General features: G+C 47.3%; 1 protein-coding gene across 6 annotated transcripts in view; it reads right to left on the bottom strand.

Annotated features, from left to right (window-relative positions):
- Nucleotides 1–27276, bottom strand: part of Tmtc4 (transmembrane O-mannosyltransferase targeting cadherins 4) — a 52738-nt gene that overhangs the window by 18719 nt on the left and 6743 nt on the right. For all 6 annotated transcript variants that reach the window (XM_021239300.2, XM_004858593.3, XM_004858591.3 and 3 more), the window contains exons 3-11: nucleotides 25001–25116; nucleotides 23614–23830; nucleotides 18409–18496; nucleotides 6694–6794; nucleotides 3833–3925; nucleotides 3438–3602; nucleotides 2286–2488; nucleotides 870–1041; nucleotides 656–787 (exon numbers count right to left, since the gene is read on the bottom strand). In XM_021239300.2, the coding sequence (XP_021094959.1) occupies nucleotides 656–787; nucleotides 870–1041; nucleotides 2286–2488; nucleotides 3438–3602; nucleotides 3833–3925; nucleotides 6694–6794; nucleotides 18409–18496; nucleotides 23614–23830; nucleotides 25001–25116 (1287 nt within the window). The remainder of the gene's footprint in view (nucleotides 1–655; nucleotides 788–869; nucleotides 1042–2285; nucleotides 2489–3437; nucleotides 3603–3832; nucleotides 3926–6693; nucleotides 6795–18408; nucleotides 18497–23613; nucleotides 23831–25000; nucleotides 25117–27276) is intronic.

The raw sequence follows: 27276 nt of genomic DNA on the forward strand, positions 1-27276 counted from the left end.
GCTTGGCTAAGTAAAAAGCTTGGACTCGGCAAAAATACAAGAGTCGTCTCAAAAACAAATAGGCAAAACACACGTGAATTATTCCTCCCCAATATCTTTAACAAAAAACACTGCAAACTTTAAAGTCTATATGTTTTTGTTTACCTAATCTGACAAAAGGAGTAACCAGCAGCGGATGCAAAGTAACAGAAATGTACACTACTGTGCAGCGTGCAACATAATTAAGCTTCTGGGGTCAAATGATGGCCACTGGTAGGTATAACCACCTTTCCATCACAGCCCGGAGGAGGCTCAGGCCTCTAGTGCCACAGTGTGTGCCACAGGGTTAGGGTTTGTGGCTTGCCAGAAGCTAGCTTGCCTGCTGCATGGGTGATCATAGCAACTACAAGATGGGCGATGCTTCCTTTGAGTAATCTCTGCTGATACTGTCAGGTTTTCATGATTTCTTTTGAATCATTCTGGCTAAGTTGAATTCTAACGACTCATAAAAATCATTAAAAAATGACAATGACAACAAAGGAAAACCCCACTACTGTATCTGGTCAGGGTCTTACGGTGCCTGCTGTTCACCACCAATCATTCCTCCTTCCCAGCTGGGAGACTTCAAACATTTTCTGGCAACATCTTTGGGAAAGAAATCTAGCAGCCAAGGTACCTTAGCATTGAGGGGACACACAGACAGGGCGCTTCTAAAAAGCTGGTCTTCACTCCTCCACTCGCCGCTGCGAATCACACACCTCAGCGCGTTGATGAGTAAGATGCCCAGGACGCAGGCGGAGATGAGTTTCTTAAGAAGAGAGAGACACGGCAAACGTCACGAGTGACCCGCGTGAGGCCCTGCTGCTGGCATGGCGCTGCTGGGTAGATACCTTTTTCTTAGTTTGTCTGCTGAGGGCCCCGAAGCCAAAAGTCAGCAGGACACAGTAGCCGGCACTGGGGAGGTAGAGGACGCGTTCCGCCACCACGAAGCCCACTCGGAAGAACAGGTTACTCGCAGGAAGAAACGGGATCACGAGAAATCCCAGGCCCAGAGTAAGGATTCTGGAAGGCGAAAAGTACTTAAAGGAATGGCTGTCTTCAGACTTCTCAGGAAGGGTGTCCTACTAATATTAAATTAATGCTAAAGACCTTTCTTTTTTTCATGCCATCAATTGAGAAAAGGTACCACTGTCAGGGAAAAACAATCACCAGGAGAGAGTTTAGCTGGCAGTATAGGATAAAATACTACATAAAACACTTCTAAGGCACTTACTATGGAGCATAAGGGTAAACTCACAAATCACACAACTCACATCAATAAAGTCAGAATGACTGCACTTGCGAGGCCTGAGAATTCACCTATTTCTCTCTATGTTTCAAACCATTTAGGTTCCGAATTGGTCCCAATTCTTTCATGAGAAAATTTCCCCTAAACTGAGGAATACTATTACTGAGGTGGTTTAAACTTCATAAAATCTGAAAGAGAAACTAATGTCATTTTTTGATGTTCCATCATCACCAGTCAAGCACAAAGAAAGCTGAACATGAAGTACTTCTTGAGCCAGCAGATGATTCCCGACGTCCTCGGTAATATGACAGGTGAAGAAGCGGTCATTTTGGCAGCTCCCTCCTGCATTCTGTGCTATGGTGTGTGTGTTTCTTAAAAATCCCACTTCACACGTACGTAAATTGACTGAGACAGAAATTTTTTGATCTTTAGAATCACCAACCAAATTAAGATGCAGGTGAACTTAAAACTTAAGAGTAATCACTAATCTAATTCCATGAACACTGATGTTAAAGGGGAATTACCTTAAACGGTTTTCATTCTCACGAAACATTTGTTTTTCCCAATTATTCTCTCAATAACCTTTTAGAATTTTTTTGCAGTGGAGAAATAGTCTATTTGGGCCAGCAGCTTGTTTTGTACCCAACAACAAAAGAGGAATCACCATAGCATTCACAAGTTTTTCTTTTTAAGAACTATAAAATAACGGACACAACACACACCAATTATACTCTCTGTTCTGACTATAAATTATTCTTTACCCCCTACGGGGAAAAGGGTCTCCAGGTGCTTCTTGGCAGAAGGGCGGGGGATGGAGCAGTCACCCCTCCTCCGCCAACTCGCCTTCCACTAGTTGAAGGCAGACTCAGATTTCAAGTGCGTGGAGCCCATCTTCACCACTAAGACGCATCTGAAACAACGTCCTTATCATCATAGCCACAGAACTGTTAAAAACATCAGTGCTTCGTTTAGCTGAATGCTTCTGCGATGGAAGTTAAAATTCAGCATCACCTCTTACCTTCTCTTGCGACTGTCCTCAGAGCACAGGGCTTGGCATATTAGGCCAATTAGACAGAGCCAGAGTGCTGCCAGGGCAATTACCCTCCAGTCACCAACTGACTTAATGAGGGGGATGCAGCCCATTGACCAATCAAAACACAGCCACCAGGGACACAGCAGCAGCCAGGCATTCAGTGAATAGTAGTAATTATAGTTTATGGCCTGTCAGTCAGAAGGAAAACAAACACTTATTTGATACTGAACTTGAGAGAACACATATATATCCGAACTTCACTTTGGAGGGCTCTGTTCAAGGACAGCATAGAAACCGCGTAGAAATAAAATATCACCAGCTTGTAGTTAAAGAGTATGGGACTGTCTGTAACTCATTAAATGAAATCGGATTTTAATACATTAAAAACACAGCCATGCCACCAGACCAGGCAGTGTGTATCTGCTACATTTCTGGCCATGCTATGATGCATTTACTTATCTATGCCTGGAGCCTGTGATCTGGGAAGTCTGAGGCTCTGGGGTCACTGTTCGCCTAACAACCCGAGAACATGGCTTCCGAGGCTGTCCTCTTGGCTCCTGTCTCTAGGATGTGCACAGCCAAGAATGTGCGCCTTGGTACAACTGCCTTCAGAAAGATGTGCAAGCTACTACTGTCCAATTGTGCCTGTGTCACAATCCAGCTGCCCAGGGCTCAGGGGCATTTCTGTAAGACTGGCAAGGGAACTTGAAGTCAGCAGGGACCAGCTTCGCTTCCTTCTCATCACAAAGGGAATACAGGTGCATCTATCTGTGTATTTGCAGTTTCTGCACCTGTAGAGTCAATTAAGCATGGAGTAAAAAATATCTGGGGGAACAATTCCAGGAAGTTGCAAAAGGCAAAAGTTGAATTTGGTGCCCACTGGGTACTTCCACGAATGCCCATGAGTGAGGTGATGTGCAGGCATCGGATCAGGCGTTCCACATAGGCTAGGGGTGATTTAGAGTGCACCGAGGATGCGTGTGGTGTGCAAACACGCTGCCACTTGACACAAAGGACTTGGATCTGTGGATCGGGTCCTAGAACCAGCTCCCCGCAGATGCCAAGATTGATCGAGTGTCCAAGTGCGAATCCCACCCTTCCAATAACCCAGGCCAAGGGCTGTGGGCGTGGACTCACCCTCACCAACACGCTGTCGGCAAAGGAGGCCGGGTTGTCCACCTCCGTGAATGCTGGCGGGCCGGTCCCCATGATTTTCCAGCGCGCGTAGAGCATGCCGGCCCCGCCTGAGGTGAGGAGGGTCATTCGGAAGAGGAGGCCCCTGCTCCTGAGTGCTCCCAAATTCTGAAAGGACACAACAAAGGCCCCACTGTCACCTTCGATTTTCAAGTCAAGGTGTGACCAGGCCAGGCACCAGTGTGAACAATTCTGCCTGAATGACTTTGACACTGTGCATTAAAGGGCTGGCGACATCAGAATTTGAAATCACAAGAACTACTTGGAAAATGACATTTGAAACCAGCAGGTACTTGACATTTTCCATGTCTGGGCTGGAGACAAAAGTACATGCTCACCTCTAATGACTTGTCCTTACGTAGTACCTTCTGGACGACTTCCAGAACATTGAATTTGCCTATCACCAAGATGTCAAATACCGCATTCAAACCCTAAGGAAGCAAAGCCACACAGTCAGGGGCAGGAGAGCCTGGCTCTCCCAAGGTAGAGATTACAAGTTGATAACTGAATCTAGACAGGGAATGCAAAGTGTTAGATAATCGCAGAAGACTACTTCAGTGTCTAAAAAAGGTCACCTTGTGTCTGGGTAAAATTAGCTCAAGGCAATATGTTACATCACAATTATTAGCATATCCCTGTTAGTAATGATTTCATGTTCTGCATTTTTCAGGGGCCGAGGATTTAGCTCAGTGGTGTCGCCGCCTGCCTCGAAAGTGCAAGGTCCCGGAAAAAAAAAGTATTACATGATTCAGAATAGCTAAAAATTGGTTTCCAATGAAAAGCTCCCAGAGGTCCCGCTTATTTCTCTCTTCCTTTTCCTAACCATGAAACAGTCCCTTAGTTCACGTCACAGGGTGGTCACTTACCCGCGTAGTGACTGTGCCTAAGAAGGTAAAGGCAGCGTCAATTCGCCTGCCCAGCCATGAGCGAGCCCGTGCTGGCCACTCTGGGCACCGTGAATGGGGCGGAGCCCGTGGAGTCCCGGAAGGGGCTCAGGAGATCTCTCCAGCCCAGGCGCCAAGGCCAGAGTCCTCTTCTCCCTGGACACACACCTGGACCCCACCTCCCGGCTCCGCCGCAGTCAGGGAAGCCTGCGCCCTGAGCTTAGCCTGTGGAGCGCGGGGAGAAGTGGCCTGCACCACTGGAGGCTTGGTTAGGAGCTGGCTGCTGTCCTGCTATCGGTTTCCCTTTCTAGCTTGCTGCGATGGTGAGGCCGGGACGAATTGGAAGCTACACACTGAAGCTGCCGTAGCCTCTGCTGGCAGGGCCTGCTGTGTGCAGATGGCCACCTCTGCCCCCGAAGAGCTGCCCACAGCTGTTAGGTGAACGGCAAATCGCTTCAGCTGTGTGAAGCCACCGGGAGTGCTGCAAGGTGGCCCTGCTTACGCTCATAGCTTCCGTCGGCCCCGTACGTCTTCCTAGCGGATAAGGTCTGCTTTGGCAGCTACTAAATCTACCGTTACAGGCTGAGGAAGGGAGGAGTCTGTGGTAGCTTCTCTACATTTGTTGCTGTACAGGGAATGTCACCCGGCTGAACTTCCTGCCCAATCTAGATAAAGTGGTCTGAATATACCTGATGTTTATGATCAAAGCTGCCCCTACATGGCTGGGTCTTTTTAGTATGGGGCTTTGTGGAAAAGAAGATCATAAATCATCTGAAGTCAGCAGTAATTTGTGGTTTTCGGAGCAAGCATGACATCCCTACTTAACCCTGTCCATAAACACTGTCCCCACTAATTATCCAATACATGGGCCAGTGCCGGGTTAAACATTTCAAAGAATCCTGATTTTATTCACTCATGTGATATGTGATCATAGCGGGTCACAGAAGGCTGCCTCGGCCTGGTTGTAAAACCATTTTCTAGAAGGGAGGAGCTCCCTGTTTAGCTGCCTCCAACTTCTTTCACTGTTTTTCTGCCTGGGAGCTGAGGGACAGTCAGCAAGAGGTGACAAGAGTCCTGTGGTCACCAACACTGAGCCAAGCACAAGGCTAGTATTCCTTCTTCCGTCCCACTTAACGGGAGCACCAAAATCTCCACACTTTATTTACATAAATTCAACTTAATCTTTAGTGCACCTAAAATAAAACTCTAATGTGTACAGGACTTGCCTGAGGACCTGGTGAAGTGGGGATTCTGACTCAGCAGAGCTGGGGTGGGGACTGAGATCCTGAATCCCTAACTAGTTCCTGGATGCTATGACGCTCTTGGTCCTCAAACCGTCCTTTAGATGAGAGCAAGATTCTGGAGTAGTGGGCCTCAAGAGGGTCACTCGGCCCAGGGGTGCCTAGCGAGGTTTGGAGGCATTTATGTTGTCACAACTCAGGGAGTCCTATTGGAATCCAGGGGGCAGAGGCCAGAGATGCTGCTAGATGCCCTATCATACATAGGACGGACCCCACAAGGATGAGTTATTTGGTCAAAAATGTCATAATGCCAAAGTTAAGAAACCCTGATGCAAAGTAAACTCAATAAAAAAGTAACTCAGGAGACCTGAGTACCTTTCCACAGTAATTCTTTCACGGCCATTTCCTGGCTAACCTTACTCTTACAGATAAAGCATGACATGACCACCAATTCTTGCCTTGACTTGCATCAACTCCCAAAAAGCTCTGATGGCTCTTCCTCTCCCAAGCTAGTCCTATATGGTCACTCAAATTCCAATTTTTTGCTTCCATTTCTTTTCCTCTGCTCACATCCTTCACTTCACTTTCTAAAGTTTCCTCTAATCATGAAAAGCCATGTGCCTGTGGAAGCTGAGCGTGATGGGCGACGCTCAGTACTTCTTTAAACTCACTGGTGTCGATGTGGGGTGGCCACTGTCTGTTCTTTCAGGGACTGAGTCTCCTATTCAATGAAGACTACTGGGAATCTATTCTGTGAATACTGGTTTACTCCTTGGAATCCCCAGAAGGCACAGTTCCTGCCTCCCATTAAACTTAAGTCTAGTGGAAGAGGCAGAAGACAAAGGAACAAACAGAAGATTCCTGCAGAATGATCCCATCACTCTTCCCCAAGAACTTCTCATCATCACTGCCTGCCTGGGGCTAATGATGGTCAACAGCGACAGTCAGCTCCCCATCTGAATTGTGACAGATTCCTGACCCCAGTCCACACGGGGATGCGGAAGTAGAGGCCGGGCTGGCCCACAATGTCAGGATGGAGAGGAACAGCTGGGCCAGGCTGTGTGCAGCTCTTACCAGCACTGTGATCCCTTGCTCTTTGCACAGCATGGCCACTGCTCCCAGAAAGATGCTCAGCAACACCCAGCAGGTAGAAGACTGCGTTCCCTCCTTGTTACCTGGCAAGAAGGGATATGATAATTGCAGAAGTCATGCAACACACTCTATTCTGTTAGCAGCAGGAATCAAAATTCTAAGCACACACCCTAAACAGACACAACTTGAGACAGTTAGGTCCCCAGCCAGCACTTCTCCATGGGTGAGTGTGGCTTTTAGCACTTCTGGCTGAACACTACATGGGACACATGTCCTGCCTCAAGGCTCCTGAGCACACGCCCTGGGACAAAGCCTTGACTACAAAGATGGCACAGCCCCAAATTCCCATGGTGTAAGTTCCTTTTCCCCAACCTTCCAGTTGTGTTGAGGATGCTCCCAGAGACTGCAGCAACCCACTGCATCCAGGATGCCCTCGACAGTCACAGCTGCTCTCACGAGGAGCTGGCATGCATGAGCAGCTGTGGATCCCCACTACTACTGCTGGCAATGGGCAATGGGAAGGGTCTGCTGTGCTTCCTGTGTGCAATGGCTTCCATCTCTATCAAAGGGTGTGTGACATCAGCGGGGGGCTGGCAGCTACCTAGCACCTGGGACAGTAAAGCCATGGGTCACACTGGGATGCCAACCCGCATGGTGCTCAGCATCAACAGGAAGTCAAAATAGGCAGCTCCAGTGCCGGAGCTAGGGACAAACTCTTGTCCCCACAGTGCCTCTGGAGGAGGCAGGGTCTGGCCATACACTCTGGAGCCAGAGGTTAACTGGGAGTGAGGACACAGGAAGGACTCCTCTGTGCCCTTCCTCTGAAGCCTTTGTCCTTATCTACATCAGTGACCCAACACTGACTCCCTGAGGACCAATCATCAGCCTGTCCTGGTCTCTGGGTCAGTTCTGCTCAGAACCAGAATTCTGGGTCTATGTCCTGGTGCTGCCACCTACTCCATGTACCACTCGTGGGCTCCTCTATAAAACCAGGGCAAGAGGACCTACTTGAGGACAGATTTGAGAGGGGAAAAGGATAGGAGAATACTTGTCCATATGTGTTGCGTCCATATGAATTACATGAAGGCAAAACATCTCCTTGGAAAATATACAAGAAACTGATTATAGTAGTTTCTGAGATGTTCTAAGAAGAAAAAATGAGGTTAAGGAAGAAAGTCTTCCTTTTCATTGTATAACCTTTAGTGCCTTTTACATGTTCTTAGCTGTGTATATATATTAAAACAGGCATTGAAACTAAAAACTTTTCAAAAATGGAATATCTAGTGCTGGGACCACAGGGAGTATTTAATAAATGCTTATCACACATGAGCCAGCAAAACTCCCTCAGTTTAGAGGGAGATGGTTTCCAATGAGGCTCTGATGTGAAGTCAGCGGATGGCTCATGAGTCATCCTGTCACCAAACATGCCAGGTGTGTTGTGCAGTGTACAAGGCACATCTTGCTTCTCGTGGAACTGCTGTGTGTGCGCAACATGCAGACCCTGGGTGGAGGGATAGAAAAGTCTTGTGAACCCTGAAGAACTAATCAGCAAAGCCCCAGGCTTTCAGGTTTTCAGGTCCCACCAACAGCCATCGGGGCCTGGCCCAGGAGGAGGGGCTGTCGACCTCACGTCCTGTACGTGTGGGTTGGGACCCGTCAAGATGATGAAGCTGTACCCGCCGAATCCCCCCAGATGCCCAACAAAACACGAGCAGGCCTAATTCCTGACGGTCCTGACACAGCCGCTCCCTCAGGGTGAAGATCACCCTTCTGAGAGTGGTTTTCATTAGTGGCCCTGCAAACGTGACCACCCCACTTCTCCAGGTCTGCATCCTATTCCAGGCACGTGGGCCAACTCAGCAGTTCTCTCTTCACTCTGCCTACTTGGTTCCCTTGGGCTAGGATGCCCCAGGCAAAATCCTACCCATCTTATAAAGCTATCAAGTGTCACTTAAGCTGTGAAACTGCACCCGGCCCTCTCGGGCAGTCTCCTTGCAGAATCCACCTGCTGTACGGCAGACAGAACAGCAAATAGTCCTGCTGCTGCACGTCAGACTGCCCTGAGATTACGTCAGGACTGGTGCAGCCTCTCACTTGCCCTTCTCATAGTCACGGACAACATTCTCCACAGCGCATCAGAAACGCTTGCCTTTCTATGGCTCCCAAGATGGGAGTCTGCCAGTGCCAGCATGCGCGGCCGATTCTTCGTCCTAGGTCTGTCCCTGTACATCACAGGTCATTTCGTGGTATCCCTGGCTTCTCCCATTAGGTGCCAATAGCAAACCCCTTCCCAGCTGTGTCACAGGCCAAGTGTCTTTGAGGGGGGAACACCTCCACCCGGAACCCCTGCCTTAAACCAGGGCTATGCAGAGAACAAAGCCTCAGAACCTGCGGCTGGATCTGGGTAGAAATGCAGACTCCTGGCCCACCCAGAATCCGTGCTCCAGCAGGCATTCTGAGGATGGCAACCAGCCCCTGGGTCCTTTTAACAAGCTTTCTGGACCATTTTGATGCCCCTTAAGATGCAAAGTGTCGCCTTCGGTAGTAAGCTGGCACACAGCTGCACTGCTGGCATCGTGCCTGGCTTGGAGGAGCAACTGAAAGCTGCTCTGAGCAAAGCAGCAGCAGGACCAGACCGCCACAGTGGTGAAGGAAACAGAATCCTTTCCAAGCTGCTTCCAGCAGGGGGCCACCTGACCTTGACTTGAGTGACTTCAGCGATGGGGCCAAATGGTTCAGAACACAGTCCATTCGGTGTTTAAGCCCAGGGTCCTCAGAATATCCATCCTCGTGCTGAGCTCTCGCCTGTCCCTCTCTGTTTCAGGTCTAGCATCAGCTGGCTTATACAGCTCAGAGGCCGGAAGTCAGGTTCTCTCACCTGCAAACTATTCTGCATCGGTGTGTTTAGTTCCGTCAAGCAAACGAAGGATGGTTTTATTGGCAGAAATTAATTACATGATATGCATGTAATACGAAAAGGCCACAGTTATAACCACAATATTTTTCAAAAACCCTATCACATGAAGCAACTTTAGTGTTTATGGGACCTTCTGATTCTGTTTGGCCATTTGTTATCACTCATTAGCAGACAAGCAGGCCCAGGCCTCCTGCCACACGGCAGAGAGGGACATCCTTGTTGAGTGTCACCTTCCTCCCAAACACCTTCCCAGGTCCATGTCAAACCTCCGAGGGCTTCTGTTATATCACAGCTCATATGGAGACAGACATGGGGGCACTCCCTCAGCCCCTCCCATGTCAACCTGTTACTGAGTTTCATGTTTTAGCCCTTTAACCTCTACAATTTGTGTTTGTACTTTTCACCTAAACATGATATAATTTCCCCAAATAATACTCCCAGGTCTTAATTTCAAAAACAAATTCCCTGATCGTTTTACATTTCTTCCTAGAAAAACCGAATTTGCTTGTATTTTACTTGACTGTGACACTGTATTAACTTCCCTCCCCATGGACCCAGGCCTTTGATGGGAAACACATTCCCAGTAGCCCCACCTACAAGCCCGACGACTGCTCTTGAAGGCACCCTGTTAACACTAACTTAAATTACTGACAGGCTCCTGTTCACTCTTCTTGTCTAGAATTTAAAATGGCTTTCTCCTTGGATGGCTGACTCAGGCTTAATTGAACACAGAAAAATAATACACAGAAAACACAGTCTTGGGATTTACTGGCAGTCTTTTCCCTCATCGCACCCATTAATTTCACCACACCTCTCAAACTTTCAACTCGCTCCCTCTTAAATCTATACTGCAATTCTGAAGAATCCTGTAAAACAGGGGAGATGAAGGCCCCATTTCTTTGCTGAAGAAGGGTCTTCAGTTTCAGTGATCACTGACTATTAGACATCGCTTCTCACAATGGTGGCAATTTCAAGTCAGGAGGGAAATTTCAAGGTTGGTTATTAAGCCAGCGGCAGTTTCCTATTCAGAGAACCACATTCCAACTTTGCTGCCATCCAGGGCAAGTGTCATTATAGCCAAGGACCACCGGACATTTTTCTAGTCCGAACTGAGACATGTTTAAAGCGTCATATACACACCTGATTCGGAGGACTTTGCATGGAAAAATGATGTAAAATATTTCATATTTTTATATCAACTACAGGTTGAAGTTTTTAAGATACTGGGCTAAGAAAAATATATTATTAGAATTCACCTCATCTATTTCTTCTTATAATGTAGCTCTAGAAAATTTAAAATTACGCGAATGGCTCCTATTATATTTCTGTTGTCCCAAAGCATCTCCAGACCAATAAGGAAAATCCCAGCTCATAGACAAAAGGGTTTGCACACTGCTATGTTTCTATTCCAACTCTACTGTTGAAAGGAAAATAAGAAAGGAGTTTGTCTATTTAATCCAACCTTTCCTGCTCTAATCTCTGCTAGATTATTCACTCAACATTTTTTCTGGAGTTACAAGACAAAGCATGCACACACATTTTTCAAGTTTTCCAGAATCCAAACTAGAAATCTTCATTGACGTTTTTAAACAATATTATAAGGCAAAGGGGTACTCTTTACAAATGTACAGTATGCATGATAAACAAAGGCCAACCTATGTAGTGCTGACAAAATGCTTTCAGTATTGGAGTAAATAAAAAAGGCCTTGTAAAAATTAAACTGGGAGCTGGTTCTGAGTTCTGGGATAGCCCAGCCTAGAGGACTTCCAGTGAAAACCTGTTCTGGCACAGTTCTACCATGTAATTCCCAGAGTTAAGATTTACCTTGAGTCTTGGGTTGTCAAGGTGAATCATGCTAATAATCATTAACATGCAAAAATCCAGATAAATTCAGACTTTGTGTTTCTGTAGCTGTTCTCACTTAGTAACTACTGCTAGCTATTCTTTTTTTTTCCAAGTCTGAACATTTCATAAGATGAGTAAGACATATGAGTAGGCCACCTTGCATACAGTGGATATTATATCTGTTGAATCAACAGCTTCCTTTATTTCCACATCTCTCAGAAATCTTCTTATATTGCCACATTTCTTACATAGCTAGAAGTAATTTAATACCAAAAAGTTAATATAATTTCTCAGTGTAAATATATTCAGCTCAAAGTCACTCAAGTTTTTCCACTTTTAATTTAGTCTTTGAACCCATCACACTGGAAGAATCTCCACCACATAAGAGACTCTTTAAAAAAAAAAAAAGTTCAGGGGCTGGGGATTCAGCTCAGTGGTTCCGCACCTGCCTCGCAAGTGCAAGGTCCTGAGTTTGATCCCTGATACCAAGCCAAACCAAACCAAACAAAAAGTTCAGCCAGGTGTAGTGGTGCATGCCTGTGACCCTAGAACTCTAGGAGGCTGAGGCAGGAGGACTACAAGTTGGAGCCCAGCCTGGGCAACTTAGGGAGACTCTGCTTCAAAGCAAAAAATTAAAAAGGGGCTGTGGATATACAAAAATCCTGGGTTTAATCAAACAACAAATGAACAAACAAACAAACATTCAAAAGCATGGGGAAAAGTGATTAATTTTAAACTCAGAAGTAACTGTCAAAACAGTAAAAACAAATCGTGAGAGGTGGATGCTGTCTCCAGTGTAGCTGTATTCACGAATATCTTTGTTCAGAAAAATATTCCCAACATGGGGGATTCTACCTTGTGCATAACTCTGTATGAGCACCTCAGGATCTCACTGCTACCCAGAGTGGTTTGCCTGATCGTCCAGACTGCTAAATTTCAAGTTCCAACCAATGGCCCAGAAGGGGCTGGGGGCGAGGGACCATTCTTACACCCAGCCTTGCCTCTCATCCCTTGGACAATTACACAGCACTCGCAAACACCAACAGTTTAGGATCCAGAACGCAGCAGACTTTGCCTCGACGGTGTCCTCCTTGTTTCTGTGGATGTCTCGATCATCCAAGAGAATTCATCCCTGTGGGTAAACGCAGCAAAGGCTGACACAGGGAAGGCAGCACGGGAAAACAGCTGCACCAGCAGAAAGACACTTGTCAGTACTCACACCCACAAGTGCCAACAGATGTGACCAATTTAATGAAGCATGTGCCTCAGACTTGGCACTCCTTCTGGAGGGATGCTCTCCCTGCAGCACAAGCAGCACATTGTACAAGCTGGCCCTCTCCGCCACCCTCAGCCTGGCATCGCTGCCGAGCGAAGCTGGCACGTCATGGTGCGTGTGGGACCTGAGCCATCCCGACAGGTGGCCACGACTCTGTAGCTGCCAGAGCCACACAATGAGCATCAGATTCATGTTCCAAACTTGGAACCAACCAAGCCTGCTTCCCTGGGCAGAACGGGAGCCAGACTCACCATCTTCACAACAGGGACCAATTTTGAGAAAAATCAAGCAATGGAGGCAGCAGAGGAACAAGAAGGCAGAGAAAAGAAGATGCACACGAACACCACGGGCAGCACTGGGTCAGCGATGGCCCCAAGCCCTTGACCAGGCTCCCGTGCGATGGGAGCACAGCGATCGCCCTGCTTTTTAAGCTGCACGACTTGAAGTCAAAGAAAAACAGATGCCTTCAATTAGGATGAAAACACGAGGGAATGAGACGTCAGGAGCAAGAGCTACTCTGCTGTAGTGCCTGAACTAGGGAGAGTCACTCAGCAAGGAAGGTTTAAGAACAACCGAGACTTGAGATCCTGTCTTTGATATCATGAATAACAGTTCAGAACTTTAAATGGTTGCTCTACCTATGTAGCAAATCTGTTCCTCAATGGGAGAGAGTCTTCTCCCCATTATTATTTTTTTTGGTACTGGGGACTGAACTCGGGACCCTGCGCTTGTGAGGCAGGGGCTGGAACCACTGAGCTAAATCCCCAGGCCTCCTCTCCACTATTAATGAGACTTACCATACCTCCCACTGAGGTATCAGTTTAAAAACAAAACTGTTTTCACTATTCTAACAAACTTATTGGGCAGGGTTTACCTGTCCCCACTCAGAAATACCAGGCTAGAAATATTGGGCAAACATTTCATCATAAGAATAGCACTTTTTATTTTGGGCACTCAGAAAAGAATACCCAGGGTACCATCAACTTTATCTGAAATAATGACTTTCTTTTAAAAAGATCTTGCTTGGAAACATTATATGACCAGGATTTTCATTTTCTGCAAATGCCAGGATTCCAGAGGTTAGCACAGAGTTGCTTGCTCATAAACTGAGGCAGTTAAAAACTGTCTTGAGCTTTATACTACAGACACTGCATCTATAAAGAAAGCTAAGGAGGTCACAAAAAAGAGATACAGCCTCTGAAAGAGATTTTTAACTAGTTACATAATTAATTTCAGGGTACTTAATTTTTTGTTCCCTTACAAAATAGTATTAAATCTGTTCTTCTTTTTTAAAAAACCTTTCTTTAGCTTCAAGATCATGTGTAACTAATGTTGGATTTATTTCTTCCCTGTATGTTAAGAAGTACAAAGAGCAGGTCTTTCAATAAGCACTTTAAACATTAAATTTAAACATTCAACAACATTATTATTTGCATCCCAATAAATACTGGACTTAACTTCAGTCACAGAAGCCTTTGGCTTCTCTGCAAAACACTTAGGAACCTGGGCAACTGGGACAAGAAACTGTCATAGCTATGGCATAAACACTTGTGCCTATTGCTTGGCTTTCGTACACCTGCACTGACCAGCAAGGGGAAACAAAATCGTGATGAATGCTTAAGCTCTTTCAAACTCCAAACGAAAACAGACGCCCGAATGCCCACTGTTATTAACAATGCTGATCTTCTGGACCAAGGGGAATTTAAGAGAGAATGTCAAAAGAAATTAGTGGTATGAAGGCCACAGCCGTCCATTCTGCAAATGCCATGAAAAGAAGGTGACACTTGCTGAGCACATGGGAAGAAGGCAGCAGGAGGACAGAATTCACAGGAAGTCTGGAGATGGAGTGGTCTTTCCATCAAAATCGACTGCACTGGGGCTGCGTGTGCAGCTCATGGCAGAGTGCAGGCCCAGCAGGTGCAAAGGTCTGGGTTTGATCCCAGCACCCCAAAATAACACCCCAAACAAGCATCCCACACACCCATGAGCCTCAAGGGCATGGACTCTGGGTTTCTAGTTCTTGCATTCTCAACACCAGACACAAAGCCTGGCTCAAGGATCACACTTCCAGCTTGATTCATCATTGGGGATGGGACCCACGGCCTAACTTGTGAGTCTCTGGGCTATTTTAGGACAGAATGGAGACCGAGTACTTTTCATGACCACCTGGAGCAGAGCAATCTTTGCACACAGGGCTCTTACTGCTTCTCCTCTGTGAAGGTACCCTCAGTGTGTGGACACTACGCTGTGTGTGTGTGTGTGTGTGTGTGTGTGTGCGCGTGCGTGCGTGTGTGTGTGTGTAGGGGAGTACTAGGGATTGAATGCAGGGCTTTTGCACTGAGCTACATCTCCAGCATTTTAAAAACATTTTATTTCTGAGACAGTGTCTCTTTAGGCTGGCCAGGCTAAGACTGAACTTGGGATCCTCCTGCCACAGCCTTCTAGCGTGCGTGCCAGGGTTACAGGACTATGCCACCACACGTGGCTGTGCTCCTCTTAGGAGACTCCCAGTCGCCATATGTGTGAAGCTGCACTTTAAGGTGAGGCTTAAGGACTAGTGAGAAGAGCCATTGTCTACAAAGAACCCACTACATTTAGCGTGTTCGACAGGGTGCAGAACATCAGAAACACGGAACAATGGCTGGAAACATGGTGACCACGTGGAGGTGAAGAGTGGCGTCCTCCCACTCCTCAGCTCTGTTTCGGGTTAGTCAGATGGGGTGGGCTGGGAGCTGTGATGAGGAAGAGATGCAGAGCGAAGGGCTGTTCTGGCGCCTACTGGGCCTAGGAGCAAGGCGGTCCCGAGGTCCTGAGGTGACAGGCGGGTCACGAGTGGGACTCAGGGGAGACCCCCAAGGAAGCGAATCCCCAGGTGGCCGCCATCCTCTCTCCAGGACCCAGGCTGCTCTGCGCCTCCGCATCTCTGGCAGCATCTGGAAGCAGAATCTGATCAATCTGTCAGTAACAGTGGCCGGGATCAGAAAACCACAGTAAAAACCAATTCACAGTGTCCTGGACAGCGGCCTGAGAAATGGGTGTTTTAATCTGCGCTTTAAATGGATGATGTGGAATGTCAAGCCTGCCCAGGCAAGTAGACCGTGAGGGACAGAAAGGACGCCAAAACCCAGGGCCAATAATCCCTTTAGGGTCAAGGCAGAGGCCTGGATGGGCCAGCAGAGCAAACTGCTACAGACCTGTCCTCTCCACACTGGCAGTCAGCTGTCGGGGACTGCAGAGGACCAGAGAGTGGGATGGAGGCCACTCTGGGCTGCAGGGATCGGCTCTTTCCTCTTCCTAAGGGGGTTCAAGCTCACAGAACTGATTCGGGAAGATGATGGCGCTGCAGATCTGGGGCAACAGAAAGGCTTCTGCACAGGTTCCCTTATCCGCCCACTGTCTTCTAAATGTTCCAGGAAACTAATTTCCACCAAAAGAACATTTATCCACAACCTTTTCCTTTAACTTTGTGGTACTGAGAATGAACTCAGGGCCTTCGCACTGAGCTACACTCCCTGACCCTTTATACATTTATTTATTTATTTATTTTTGTTTGTTTGTTTTTGGTACCGGGGATCGAACTCAGGTCCTTACGCTTGCACAGCCTGCCTCAGCCCCCCAGATTGCTGGCATTCTAGATGTGTGCCGCACACAGGGTTCTATGTCCATAATCTTACAAGGGTCTCTGCATTAGCCTCATCCATCACTGCTGTGCATCTGCAAACATGAGATATTTCCAGGTTAACTTCTTCAAAAACATTTACAAATTTCACCTTAAAGCTTCAACTATTTCTAACCCTAAATTAAACATGTTAGAAATGCCAAAAGAAAATTACTGAACCAAAAAAGGAAGGTCATGTGGCTACTTAGGGTTAATAAATCTGTTACTACTGAAGAATACTCTGCCAAGGGCCCATGAATCAAAGCACTAATTAACTGAAAAATCATCCCACAGGTAAGTACCTTTATGCACATTATCAGTTTCCAAAGGCTTTATTAAAATTATCTTTTGTATGGATGGCTCTTGAAAATAATTTTATAACATACAAATTAGTTAAGAAGAGGTACATATATAAATATTAAGGCACAAATTTGTGAACTGGGGTACAGAAAAATAGTAAAGAATCCAGGAAAAGAATGTAAAATGTCTTTAGGTTTCAGCATTCTGAGAGAACATTACATTAAAAGAGGTTACTAAAAATATCAGTTCACTCAGGAGAATTTTTAGTTTTGTGACAGTTTCTCACAAGAGCAGTCTCTAAAAATAAAAGATGAAAGATTTATATGATCTTAGGGGCCAGGGATTTAGCTCAGTGGTTCCGCCACCTGCCTCACAAGCGCAAGGTCCCGAGTTCGATTCCCGGTACCAAAAAAACAAAAAACAAAACAAAACAAAAAGATTTATATGATCTGAAAAGAAACCAAAGTATAGTAATCTTTAAAGGTAGAGAGAGGTTCTAGTATACTTCCTAATGATGCATCCACATTATCAAATCTACTGACATTTGGTACTTTCTTCAGAAAGCACTTCTGATGTCTTTGCAACTCACAATAGTGAGTAGCCACTTTAATGGAAGCTATGTTAAAAGTCATTAAATGAAATTTCATGAAACTTTAGATTTGTCTTTGAGAAAAGCCACACGTCTTATTTTTTAATGTTCTTTGGAAAAATATGTCTGCTGATAAATTCTTATTCTGCGTATCTCCAAATTCAGACTTAACTGCCAAGTTCAGAACAGGTGGCGACATTACTTGTAACAAACATATCTGTGAGGTAGTAACTAATGTTCCCTCCTCTTCCCATTCTCATTTTCAGTTCCTGATTCTGGGCTTATGGAAAAGCCACACAAGGATACCAGCAACACTGAGCTCACTAATGGCGGGCAGGTGCCACCTCCCACACCCCTGGGGAGTGGCTCCATCACCATGGATGGGGAGATCCCACCCCGGGAAGGGTGGACGTGTCTTCCTGCTAAGCTACCCTGCAGCCTGAGGGAGAACTGTTACTCCTGCTCTTCTCTCTTCTACCCCCATCCCCAACCCTCTGACGTGTCAGGAAACACGAGTCCCAGGAAGAAATGATGGTTTTGTCTAGGCACAATGAAGCAGTAATGAGCAAGGAGGGTGGGGGGTGCCGTGAGTGAGCGTCAGTACAGTCTCAGGGTGTGGGGGCTCCTCCCACTGCGTGAGTGGAGTTGCTGGCGTGAGAAAACAGGTGCTCCCAGACACAGCCTGGGCCCCGTTTGGCCCGCACAGGAGGGAGGAGGAGGAAGAGCTGGGTGGAAACTCTCAGGGCCACTCCAATCCACCCAGAGAAGCTACGGAGGGGCCGCAGGCTAAATACAACAGCAAAAACCGATCCCAAGTGCTTCATTAGTTCTGCTGCTGCTTCGCTGGTAGTTTCACAACCCTACAGGATATTCTCATATGAATGTTGGCATCAGAATTTTGGATTATTGACCTAAGACTCTGCATTATTGATCTAAAACTTTGCATTGGGGGAAAGGCAATGGAGTAAACAGATGTATCCAAAGAGTTTACACCTCTGAACCTCAAAGTGATAACTTTATATAAACAGGTAATTTCCCATCTGTTCAAACACTGCTCAACAGGACAAAACCACAAGAAGGCGGAAAATGAAGAAGGCAAACACAATGCTTACTTTCTCGAAATGCTTTACAGTAGCCAAGGAAAGATAACGAAAAGAACAGGGCACAGAGGAGGTCTGCGCGGCCGACAACACCAGCAACCTTAAAAGGGGGAAAAAAAAGATTTACATAAACACACTTAAACATTCTTAAACTCTGAAAATATAAAACATTCCTTAGACATAGAAAACAGGAAACTTATAGACTCTGTCACCTGTAACAATAACCTGCATGACAGTGCAAAGACCCTGTGGTCTTATCTTCCGCTCGGCTCTCTTCTCCCAGGTGGGAGAAGGCTTGGTTTGGTTTAGGATTGTGTGTCACTAGTTCCAGGAGAAGCCCAGGCTGGTCAGAACACAGTGACAGTGGTGCCGTACACCAGACACAGGCAGTGACAATGCGCCCAGTGACAGCCTTGTTACTTAATACACTGCACCCCACAGCTCAAGGGACTTGGGCTTCCGATGTCCCCACAGTGGATTTTCCATTAGGAAATGTTATCAACTCCAGAGGGTATGATACTGAATAAATAAAACTTGATGGCATGAAGCACCCCAGGTGAGAAGTATGTGTTGGAAGCTGTAAGGGAGATGGACAAGGGCATAGGTATCATCCTCCCGAGCTGCCTCTCCCATCTTTTCTTCCCTTCAGACCAAAACTGCTCATGTGGGTTAACCTGAAAGCAGACTGTGTCAAAAGTGGTTACCAAGTAAGATGAAACGGGAATGACATGTCTTTTATTTTTCTCTTCCCTTTTCCTGTATGTCGATTCTGCCTTTTCCTTAATGATAATGAAGTGATATACAATTTGTGTTGATTTCTTTCAGGCTGATTATTCCAACAGTTGTTCTCCAAAGGTTTCACCGCAGTAAAGATGTAACTCATGGGTGCTGGTCTAATTTGTGTGAGGTCCTTTACTAACTAAACTAGCACCAGAATGTGACACATATCAAAGCTCTTTTGTGACTCTGTAGGAGTCTAACGTCTGGTAGGTTAACCAGGTCCTAAAGGACAGACATGTGGTATGTGAGATACACAATAAAGGACTACTGAATGCAGATAAGTGGATACTCAATAATTGTGAAAATCACTGTATATACATGCAACTCCCAAGTGCACGCATAACCAACAGCTAAGAAAGCACCTTGGCGAGGTGATCGCATGTGTAATGCTGACGTCTACTCTGGACCCTGATCATGACCTCCCGTTGGAGGGGTAGGGAGAAGCCATGCATGGGCCAAGAGGATGAACCAGATGATGAATCCAAATCCCACTGAGAAGCAGCCTGGGACAAAGGCTCAGCAGGTTGGGAGGAGTGTGGCAGCATGCTGGAGGTTAAGCCACGTAGTGACTGTGTGGGTGGAACGGCTACAGAGTGACCGCCCCGGAGTGCTCAGGGCAGTGAGCTCACTCAATCGGGCACAGTAAAGTAAGGACAGGGGAGCAACACAGAACAACACCTGGCATGCGCGGTAGGTGTGGCTCCTGGTGTGTTCCCCTCCTAAATCCTACAGGGTGCGTCTAGAAACAGGAAAAAGGACCAAAGACAGAAGGGCTCTGGAGGAGGCAGGGCTCGCCTCCATGAGGAAGTGGCTGGAGCATCCAGCTCCGTGGTCTTCCCCTCAGGATAGGGGGAGAGGGGAGCTTCTCAGAGCTGCAGCCACCTAGGCTGAGGACGGACAGGACTCCCAAGCCCTCCGAGGGGAGAGTAAAGCTGATCCAGAGAAGCTAGTCCAAGGGCACCTCAAGCAATAGGGTCGGAGGAAGCTGCCAGAGGGCGAAAGAACAGGGGAAGAGGCTTCTTGAAATGAGAGGAGGGGCAGAAACAGCTTGGACAAACACTAGGGATGGGGCTGAAAGGATGAGTCTGCAGAAACACCTTGCTCTCTGGGTGGCTGAGGAAGGGACCAAGAATTGCATGGAGATGCGCTTTAAATCTCATAAACTTATTTCCAAGGAAACGTTTTCCTCTTTTTAAGTTATTGAAGACATTTCTGGGTATTTAAGCAATGTACATTCTACTGACCTAAAGAAAAACAAATTTTTACAAAGTATGGCTACGTGTCTTTAAGTGAAGAAGCATTAAGCATTCACAGTGGATTTCTGGCACAAGATTAAAAAGAGATCTCACAGGAAAAAAATGGCAAAAGGCTACCAAGGAGGGACTGCTTGGAGAATGGGCATAAACAAAATGAGGCTTTATTTTTTTTTCCCTGACACTAGCAGAAAATATGTCTTCAGGCAAATTTCCTTACAAAGAGTAATTATTTTTCTTCCAAATAACCTGCAAGAGTCCTATCAGGGTTTTCTAGATAAACCGCTACACCTCTGAATTCATAAAGCAGATGGTGTCGTTTCTTCAGGGGGAACAATCTGCATAGGAGCCCTAAAAAGGAACTGCGGAGGGGCAGGGAAGCACACCCCCAAATTTCTTCCTTATGGAGTCTGGGTTCAGTGCGGGCAGGAGGCCTTCCTGGCTCTCTGACAGCAGAACTCAGGCCCCTTGAAATCTGCACCAATGCTTTGGAGAAAAAGAAAAGCAAAATCCATGAGTGATCTGGGGCAATATACACAATAGAGACAGAGAAAGGGGTGGAGCAAATGACAGGGACTGCAAGATTTCCCTGCCAATCAGAGCCTGGGAGGGGCTCAGACTCAAGTGACCCACTCAAATGGGCCACCTCGCTCTAGTCTCAGGCACATGGGAAGGTGGGTCACCCGAGGAGACTAGAAAGTGCAGGTGATTATGTGCAATGGGTGAAGAAGCCACTGTTGGTGTTAATGTCGAGGAGAAGTACAGACACAAAACACACAGACACCAACACACAGAGAGCTCGGTCACTGAAGCCTGGTCTGTACTGACACTATCTTCCCTGGTAAGTGTGGTCAGAGCCACACTCATTCCCCAAGTCCCCACTGTCCTCACCCTACCGGGACCCGCATGTGGAGTAGGGACGCTGCGGACGGCCTGCAGTGGGAGCCCTGCAGGGCGTGGGCACAGGACAGCACGCAGCTCAGGGTCTCCTGTTCCTTGCACATTTGTAAAGCTGGAATTGTAAAAACTCAGAATGGGAGCTAATACAGGGTGTAGATAAGAGGAAACTGAACACTATTTGCAGAAATAACAAAAAGCAGACATGCCACACACCTGTCTTAGAAGACTATCCGCAAGTACTTCCTGAAAACTCAGTCCGAATGGCAGTCATGGAATGAAGGTGGAAGAGATGAAGAGATTTTTCAGTCTCTTCTCCTTGTGGCTAGACCTGCCTCAGCTCCTCTGAAAAATCTGGAATATGGCCTTTAAGGATGAACATGTTTTGAGTCCCTTTAGCTGGGTGTGTGTGTGTGTGTGTGTGTGTGTGTGTACATGCACACGCGTGCGAGTGCACGTGTAAGCATATTCTGTCATCTGTGCTGGCACTTGAAATGTTTAGTTTTTTATTTTTTTGTTTTGAGATAGGGTCTTGCTAAGTCGTTACAATTTTCCAGGCCGGGCTTTAACTTATGATATTCCTGCCTCAGTCTCCCAGAGTGCTGGGTTTACAGGCATATGTCACCACAGCTGGCTTAAAAGCCTTTTATAAATCAATTTCTCAACATTTAAAACCAGAAGTTTAGAAAATTTTCTTGGGCTAATAATTCAAATATTTCATTTTACTTTTAAGATCATGCTAAATTAGTCAAGAAGCAAAACTGTGATGCAGGACTGTTTCAGAGATTCCCTTGTTTATTTTATGATCAATTTCTGGGTCTGATAAACATTTAGACCATTGAGAATTCAGACTGAAACCAATTTCAACTTGGCAGAGTTATGGACAAATAGTCTATGGCTAAATTCTTACAACACCAATCCCTTCCCTATCAAGGCCTTAAATCCTCTGCATTTCCTGAGGTAAAAAAGTGACATTCAGAAAGATACTAGAAGGTTGTGATACCAATTCCACAATACTCTTGATGTCAAAGGACAGATATTTTAATAAAATTGGATGCCACAAAGAGAAATTCTGCTCAACATTTTGAACTTCCAGCTGCTCACTGGGGCAACTGGTTAGATGTAGGTATTTAAGGCCTATTAAATACAGAAGCTCATTGTGAGAAGTGATAAATTACACATGCAGTATTTTATAGCGGCACTTCAGGCTTGCAGAACGAATGATTAAAATCAAATCCTTTCCCCCAGCCAACATGGTGCCTTTCGGGCAAGGGCTTGTTGCAGGGAGTGTTCCCGACAACCTCACCAAAGTCTAGTTAACTCCAAACACGGCTGGTCCCAAACCTCTTCAGGAGCAGCTCAGTGGCAAAGATGTGACCATGTAGAGCAGGGTGGACTCCCGTCAAGAGCTGCCCCATCTCCCGGCCTGAGAATATGCTCCTAACGTCAGCATCTCTTTGGTGCACCAAGGCCTCCTCGGAGAACAGGAGTCAGGTCCTAGCCTATGTTCACCTGCTACCAACCTAGGCAGGTCTTTTATGTACCCTCCCATGCCACAGCCTCCCCTGTGAAGTGGGGACTGCTAGACTAGCCTGTGAGAAATCACAGTGTTGTTATGACCGTGATGGTGAGAAAGTATTTTATAAACCATGAAGCTGTCAGCTACCACAGACAAACTCCCTTAGAACCTTTGCTGAAGAATGGGTCTTAACCGTTGACCCCAGAGCTAGGCAATACTGACATTCACACCTTTATGGCTGCTGTCACCACACAAGCTGAGTAGGCAGCCTCATTGGAGAACATACCTTAGCTTTAGCATAGAGTCACCCTAGCGGGGTAGCCCACTTTTGTTTTTAAGTCTCTTGCTGGGTACAAAGGTGCACACCTGTCCCCCAAAATTCTGGGAGGCTGAGGCAGAAGGATCACACATTCAAGCCCAGCGTGGAGACCCTGTCTCAAAATAAAAAATATAAAAGGGGCTAGGGATGTAGTCCAGTGCAAGGCCACAGGTTCAATCTCCAACACTACACACACACAAACAGACACACACACAAACAAACACACACAAAAAGAGAGACGTCTCTGACCTAGAAACAGGCTAGCCAGTGTCTGACAGGGCATACGTAGGGTGTGCTTTCCATTCCTAGAGCATATGCACCGTGTACTTCCTGCAGCTCGGGAACGCAGAATGGCCCGAAGGGAGTCTGTCTTAGGGAATGAACTGGCTGGCACGGGACACCTCCTTGTGTCTTACAGGTGTGCAGTGTCACAGGCAGGCGGTACTTACACACTCGGTGTGCACAGGATGGACAGCAAACAGCAGAGCCGCCAGCAGGGATGCTCTGGGGGCCAGGTGCACCCTCCGGCCTTTGCTGGTGAACTGCAGGCCTCCGAAGAGCACGGAGAAGACATCCACCATGAGCACGGAGATGCCGCCGTGCAGAAGGATGTTGACCACGTGGAAGCCCACAGGGTGGAAGCCTCCTGACAAGTAGTAGTTAATCCTGCAGCAAACGAGAGTGTTCACAACAGATGCAGAGAGGCGTGTCAGGTGCAAGGGCGACAGTGTGCACGGAGATGTGGAAAGCAGGTGAGCAAGGCCCTGTGCCTCTTTGGTAAAAATAGCACCACACTGTTAATGCCCGTCAAGCTAAGCAGGCTGGAGAAACAGTGTGAACACAATTAATCGCAGAGAGGGAATCAGAAGCGAGGGACATATCCCAGGGGGTGGGGAGAGGAAAATCAAGCTAGGCAAGTTTTCAAGTGCAAAAAAGGAAGGACTGCATTCGAAGAGGACATAACATAGCAGAGATGACTACCTCAGGGACCGGGTTTTGAGAGAGTCAAGTAACCGATTATCTACAACAAAATGCTCTTAACGTATGACAATCAGCCTTTGCCAACAGCAATCCTTTTTTTTTTTTTTTTCAGTACTGGGGATTGAACTCGGGACCTCATGCTTGCAAGGCAGGTGCTGGAACCACTGAGCTAAATCCCCAGCCAGCCATCAGCAATTCTTACTTTTTTTTCCCCCTGGTACCAGGGATCGAACTCAGGACCTTGTGCTTGCAAGGCAGGCGAGGTGCCACTGATGGCACATCCCCAGCCCTGGCAATTCTTACTTTTGATGGTTCCAATTCCTCACTCTGAGACTCTCTGAGATCTATATATGGATTTAAATGCACTGGAGAAACAGCACAGATGAGAACTTTTGTGAGGTGACTGGATCTAGTTAAGGGAACAGCTCCCTGATGAATGGGGACAAAGAGGCTGCTTGTGAGCTTCACTTTTGTTTGGCATACGGGTTACAGTCGGAAGATTTATATCTTGTTCATTTTTTGGTCAAGGAAACAAATCACACACCCCATATTGCTCTGATACGCATCAGCTCGTTCCCTTGGTGCTAACCACCCCGCAGAGGGTGGACTCTGAGAAAGGCCAAGACAGTGACCCGCACTGCCTGGTGCAGCGCCTATGTGGCGTCTGAGGTCCCCTGTGTGTCCCAGCCTCGGTCCCTGTAGCTCCCTCAGGTCCTCTCCCCATCTGCCCACCTCCCAGGGGCCACATTCCGAGAGCTGGAGTCAGCGTGGACTTCGTCCAGGGCACCAGTGGCCTCTCCCTCCCTGGGAAGCACCCCCGGGACTTCCTGAAGCTGGGAACCTGTGACAGCTCACCTGAAAGTCAGGACAGTGAGCGGCCGGTAGGACTTGTGGCTGGTATTGCTGCTCAGTCTACTGCCCCAGAAGTCGTGATGCCACAGGTCTCCCAGGGGAGTGTCGGCGTGGAGGTCCTGTGGGGACACAGCAGGGGGCATTCTGGACAGCCTGAGAGCCAAGCCTTCCCCAAGCCCCTCTGAGCTCCCAAGCCTGCCCACTACCCTCTAGCGCCTTACCTGTCCTGGGCCAAGCCCTGCTGTCTCCCACTCAGACACAGCCAGGCTCCTAGTGGGGCCTCCGCTCTCTCCAATGCCTTCTCTACGTCAAGTGATCCAAGATGTACCATGGCACACCCCACGAGCCAGCTTAAAATGCTGCAATAGTTCCCCACAGCGCCGGAACAAAGCTGATGTCCCGGCGGGGCCACAGCCCGAGGTGCTCCGGCTCCCTCTGACCTCTGCAGCCCCATGTGGCCAGCTCTGTGGCCCTAACCCGCTCCTGTGAGCTCCCACCCAAAGGCTCTGCATGCACAGGGCTACCCTGGATCAGCGCCCTGAGCTTTCCACAACCCGAGTCCCCTGCACAGAGCCCTGAGAGGCCTGAGGGAGCCCATCGCCCTTCAGCGGGTCTCGGGGTGTCTCCCACCTGTCTCCCGCCTATCCCTGCAGTGCTTGGCACTCTGGCAGCTTCCAACCCCCGCACTATCTGTTCGGAGCACTAGACTGGAGCTGCACAGGACCTGGACCACATCTGATCCTACCAGGAGAACACAGAAAGGACTTAAAATATGTTGGACAGATAGAATATTTAGCTAAATAAAGTCACTGCTATCCTTCCATAGCCAAGAAAAAAAAGGCAATTTAGAAAAACTATCCCAACTCAAACGTAATTGTGGATAAACATTCTTCTTAGTGTTCCATTTTTGATGATTTAAGCTGACTGTGAAATTAGAAAAAAATTCTTCCATATAATTTTTTTTTTTTTGGTACCGGGGATCGAACTCGGATCCTTGTGCTTGTGAGGCAGGTGGCTGAACCACTGAGCTAAATCCTCGGCTAAGATAAAAATCATTATCTAAAAAAACCGTGCCTATTTTTTAGCTGAAGTAATTTCATTTGGCACTATACTAAATATACTTCGAATGCATCTTTTACCTTTAAAATATGAAACTACATGGTGTGAAAGGCAAACATGGCAATGCGAAATGAGTTGCAAATCTGGTTATTACTTTTATCTTTAAAGCGGAATTAAACAGGGATGTTTTAGGCAGGAGAAATTAGAATGCAGCTTGATGTGGTGGCACATGCCTGTGATTCCAGCACTCTGGGAGGCTGAGGCCGGAGATGGTAAGTTTGAACCCAGCCTGGGCAACTTAGTGACTTAGTGAGACCTCGTCTCACAATAGAAAATTAAAAAAAAAAAAAAAAAAGCCTGGGGATGTAGCTCAGTACAAAGGCCCTGGGTTCAATCCCCAGTACTGACAAATAGAAGAGAGGAGATGCTAAGCATCGCCAGAGTATCTGTTAGGATCCCTCCTCTCGGGAATGGAAGGAACTGATGGACCGAGGCACAGGGCACTGCTTTAACGGGGCGTGGAAGCTCACAGGCTCACCAGGGCACTGGAAATCCAGGCTGGGGCTCTGCAGCAGCAGCACGAGAGCACGTGCCATGCTGCTGGACACTCGTCACACGGCCAGCCACCTCCTGTCCCACCTCTTCACATGACTGGCTCTGGGTCCAGCAGGTGGGTGTGCCTGGTTCCTGCATGGACACCAGCACCAGCTTCCGGATCAGCAGTCTTTAGAGCCCAGGATGCTCCTTGAGGAAGGACAAGCTGCCCTCAGGTGACAGCTGCCCCAAGAGCATCGGATGGCATGCTGTACTGCAGTGTAGGGTTTAGTACTTAAGTGTTTGGTGGCTCAAAGGGGAAGCCTGGAGAGGAGGGGACAGATGCAGTTTGTCACCATTATCCACTGTCAGGGCCCCTTTCCCTTCCATTGAGATCAGCTTCAGAAGCTGTGAGCGTACCAACCACTCCATCACAGGGGCCTTAGACATTGGTGAAAGTCCTGCACTCCCCCTGCTAACTTAGTGGACTCGGAAGAATGGGAGACTCGCTTCTTTTGCAGTATCACAAAAGTGCTTGTTCAGTTGCAAAGGCACTGGGTGGAGGAGCTCCCTCTCCCTCTGACGGGGAAATGAACACTAGAGAGCTCTAAATATTTGATTAGGCAGAAACTACCCTGTGCAGCAAGGTGTGCGACTACAAGAAAGGTCAATTTTTCCTCATAATG

This window comes from Heterocephalus glaber, unplaced genomic scaffold (assembly GCF_053883595.1).
Source record: "Heterocephalus glaber isolate CG9 unplaced genomic scaffold, H.glaber_assembly_v1.0 deba00001579, whole genome shotgun sequence".
Lineage (NCBI taxonomy): Eukaryota > Metazoa > Chordata > Mammalia > Rodentia > Bathyergidae > Heterocephalus > Heterocephalus glaber.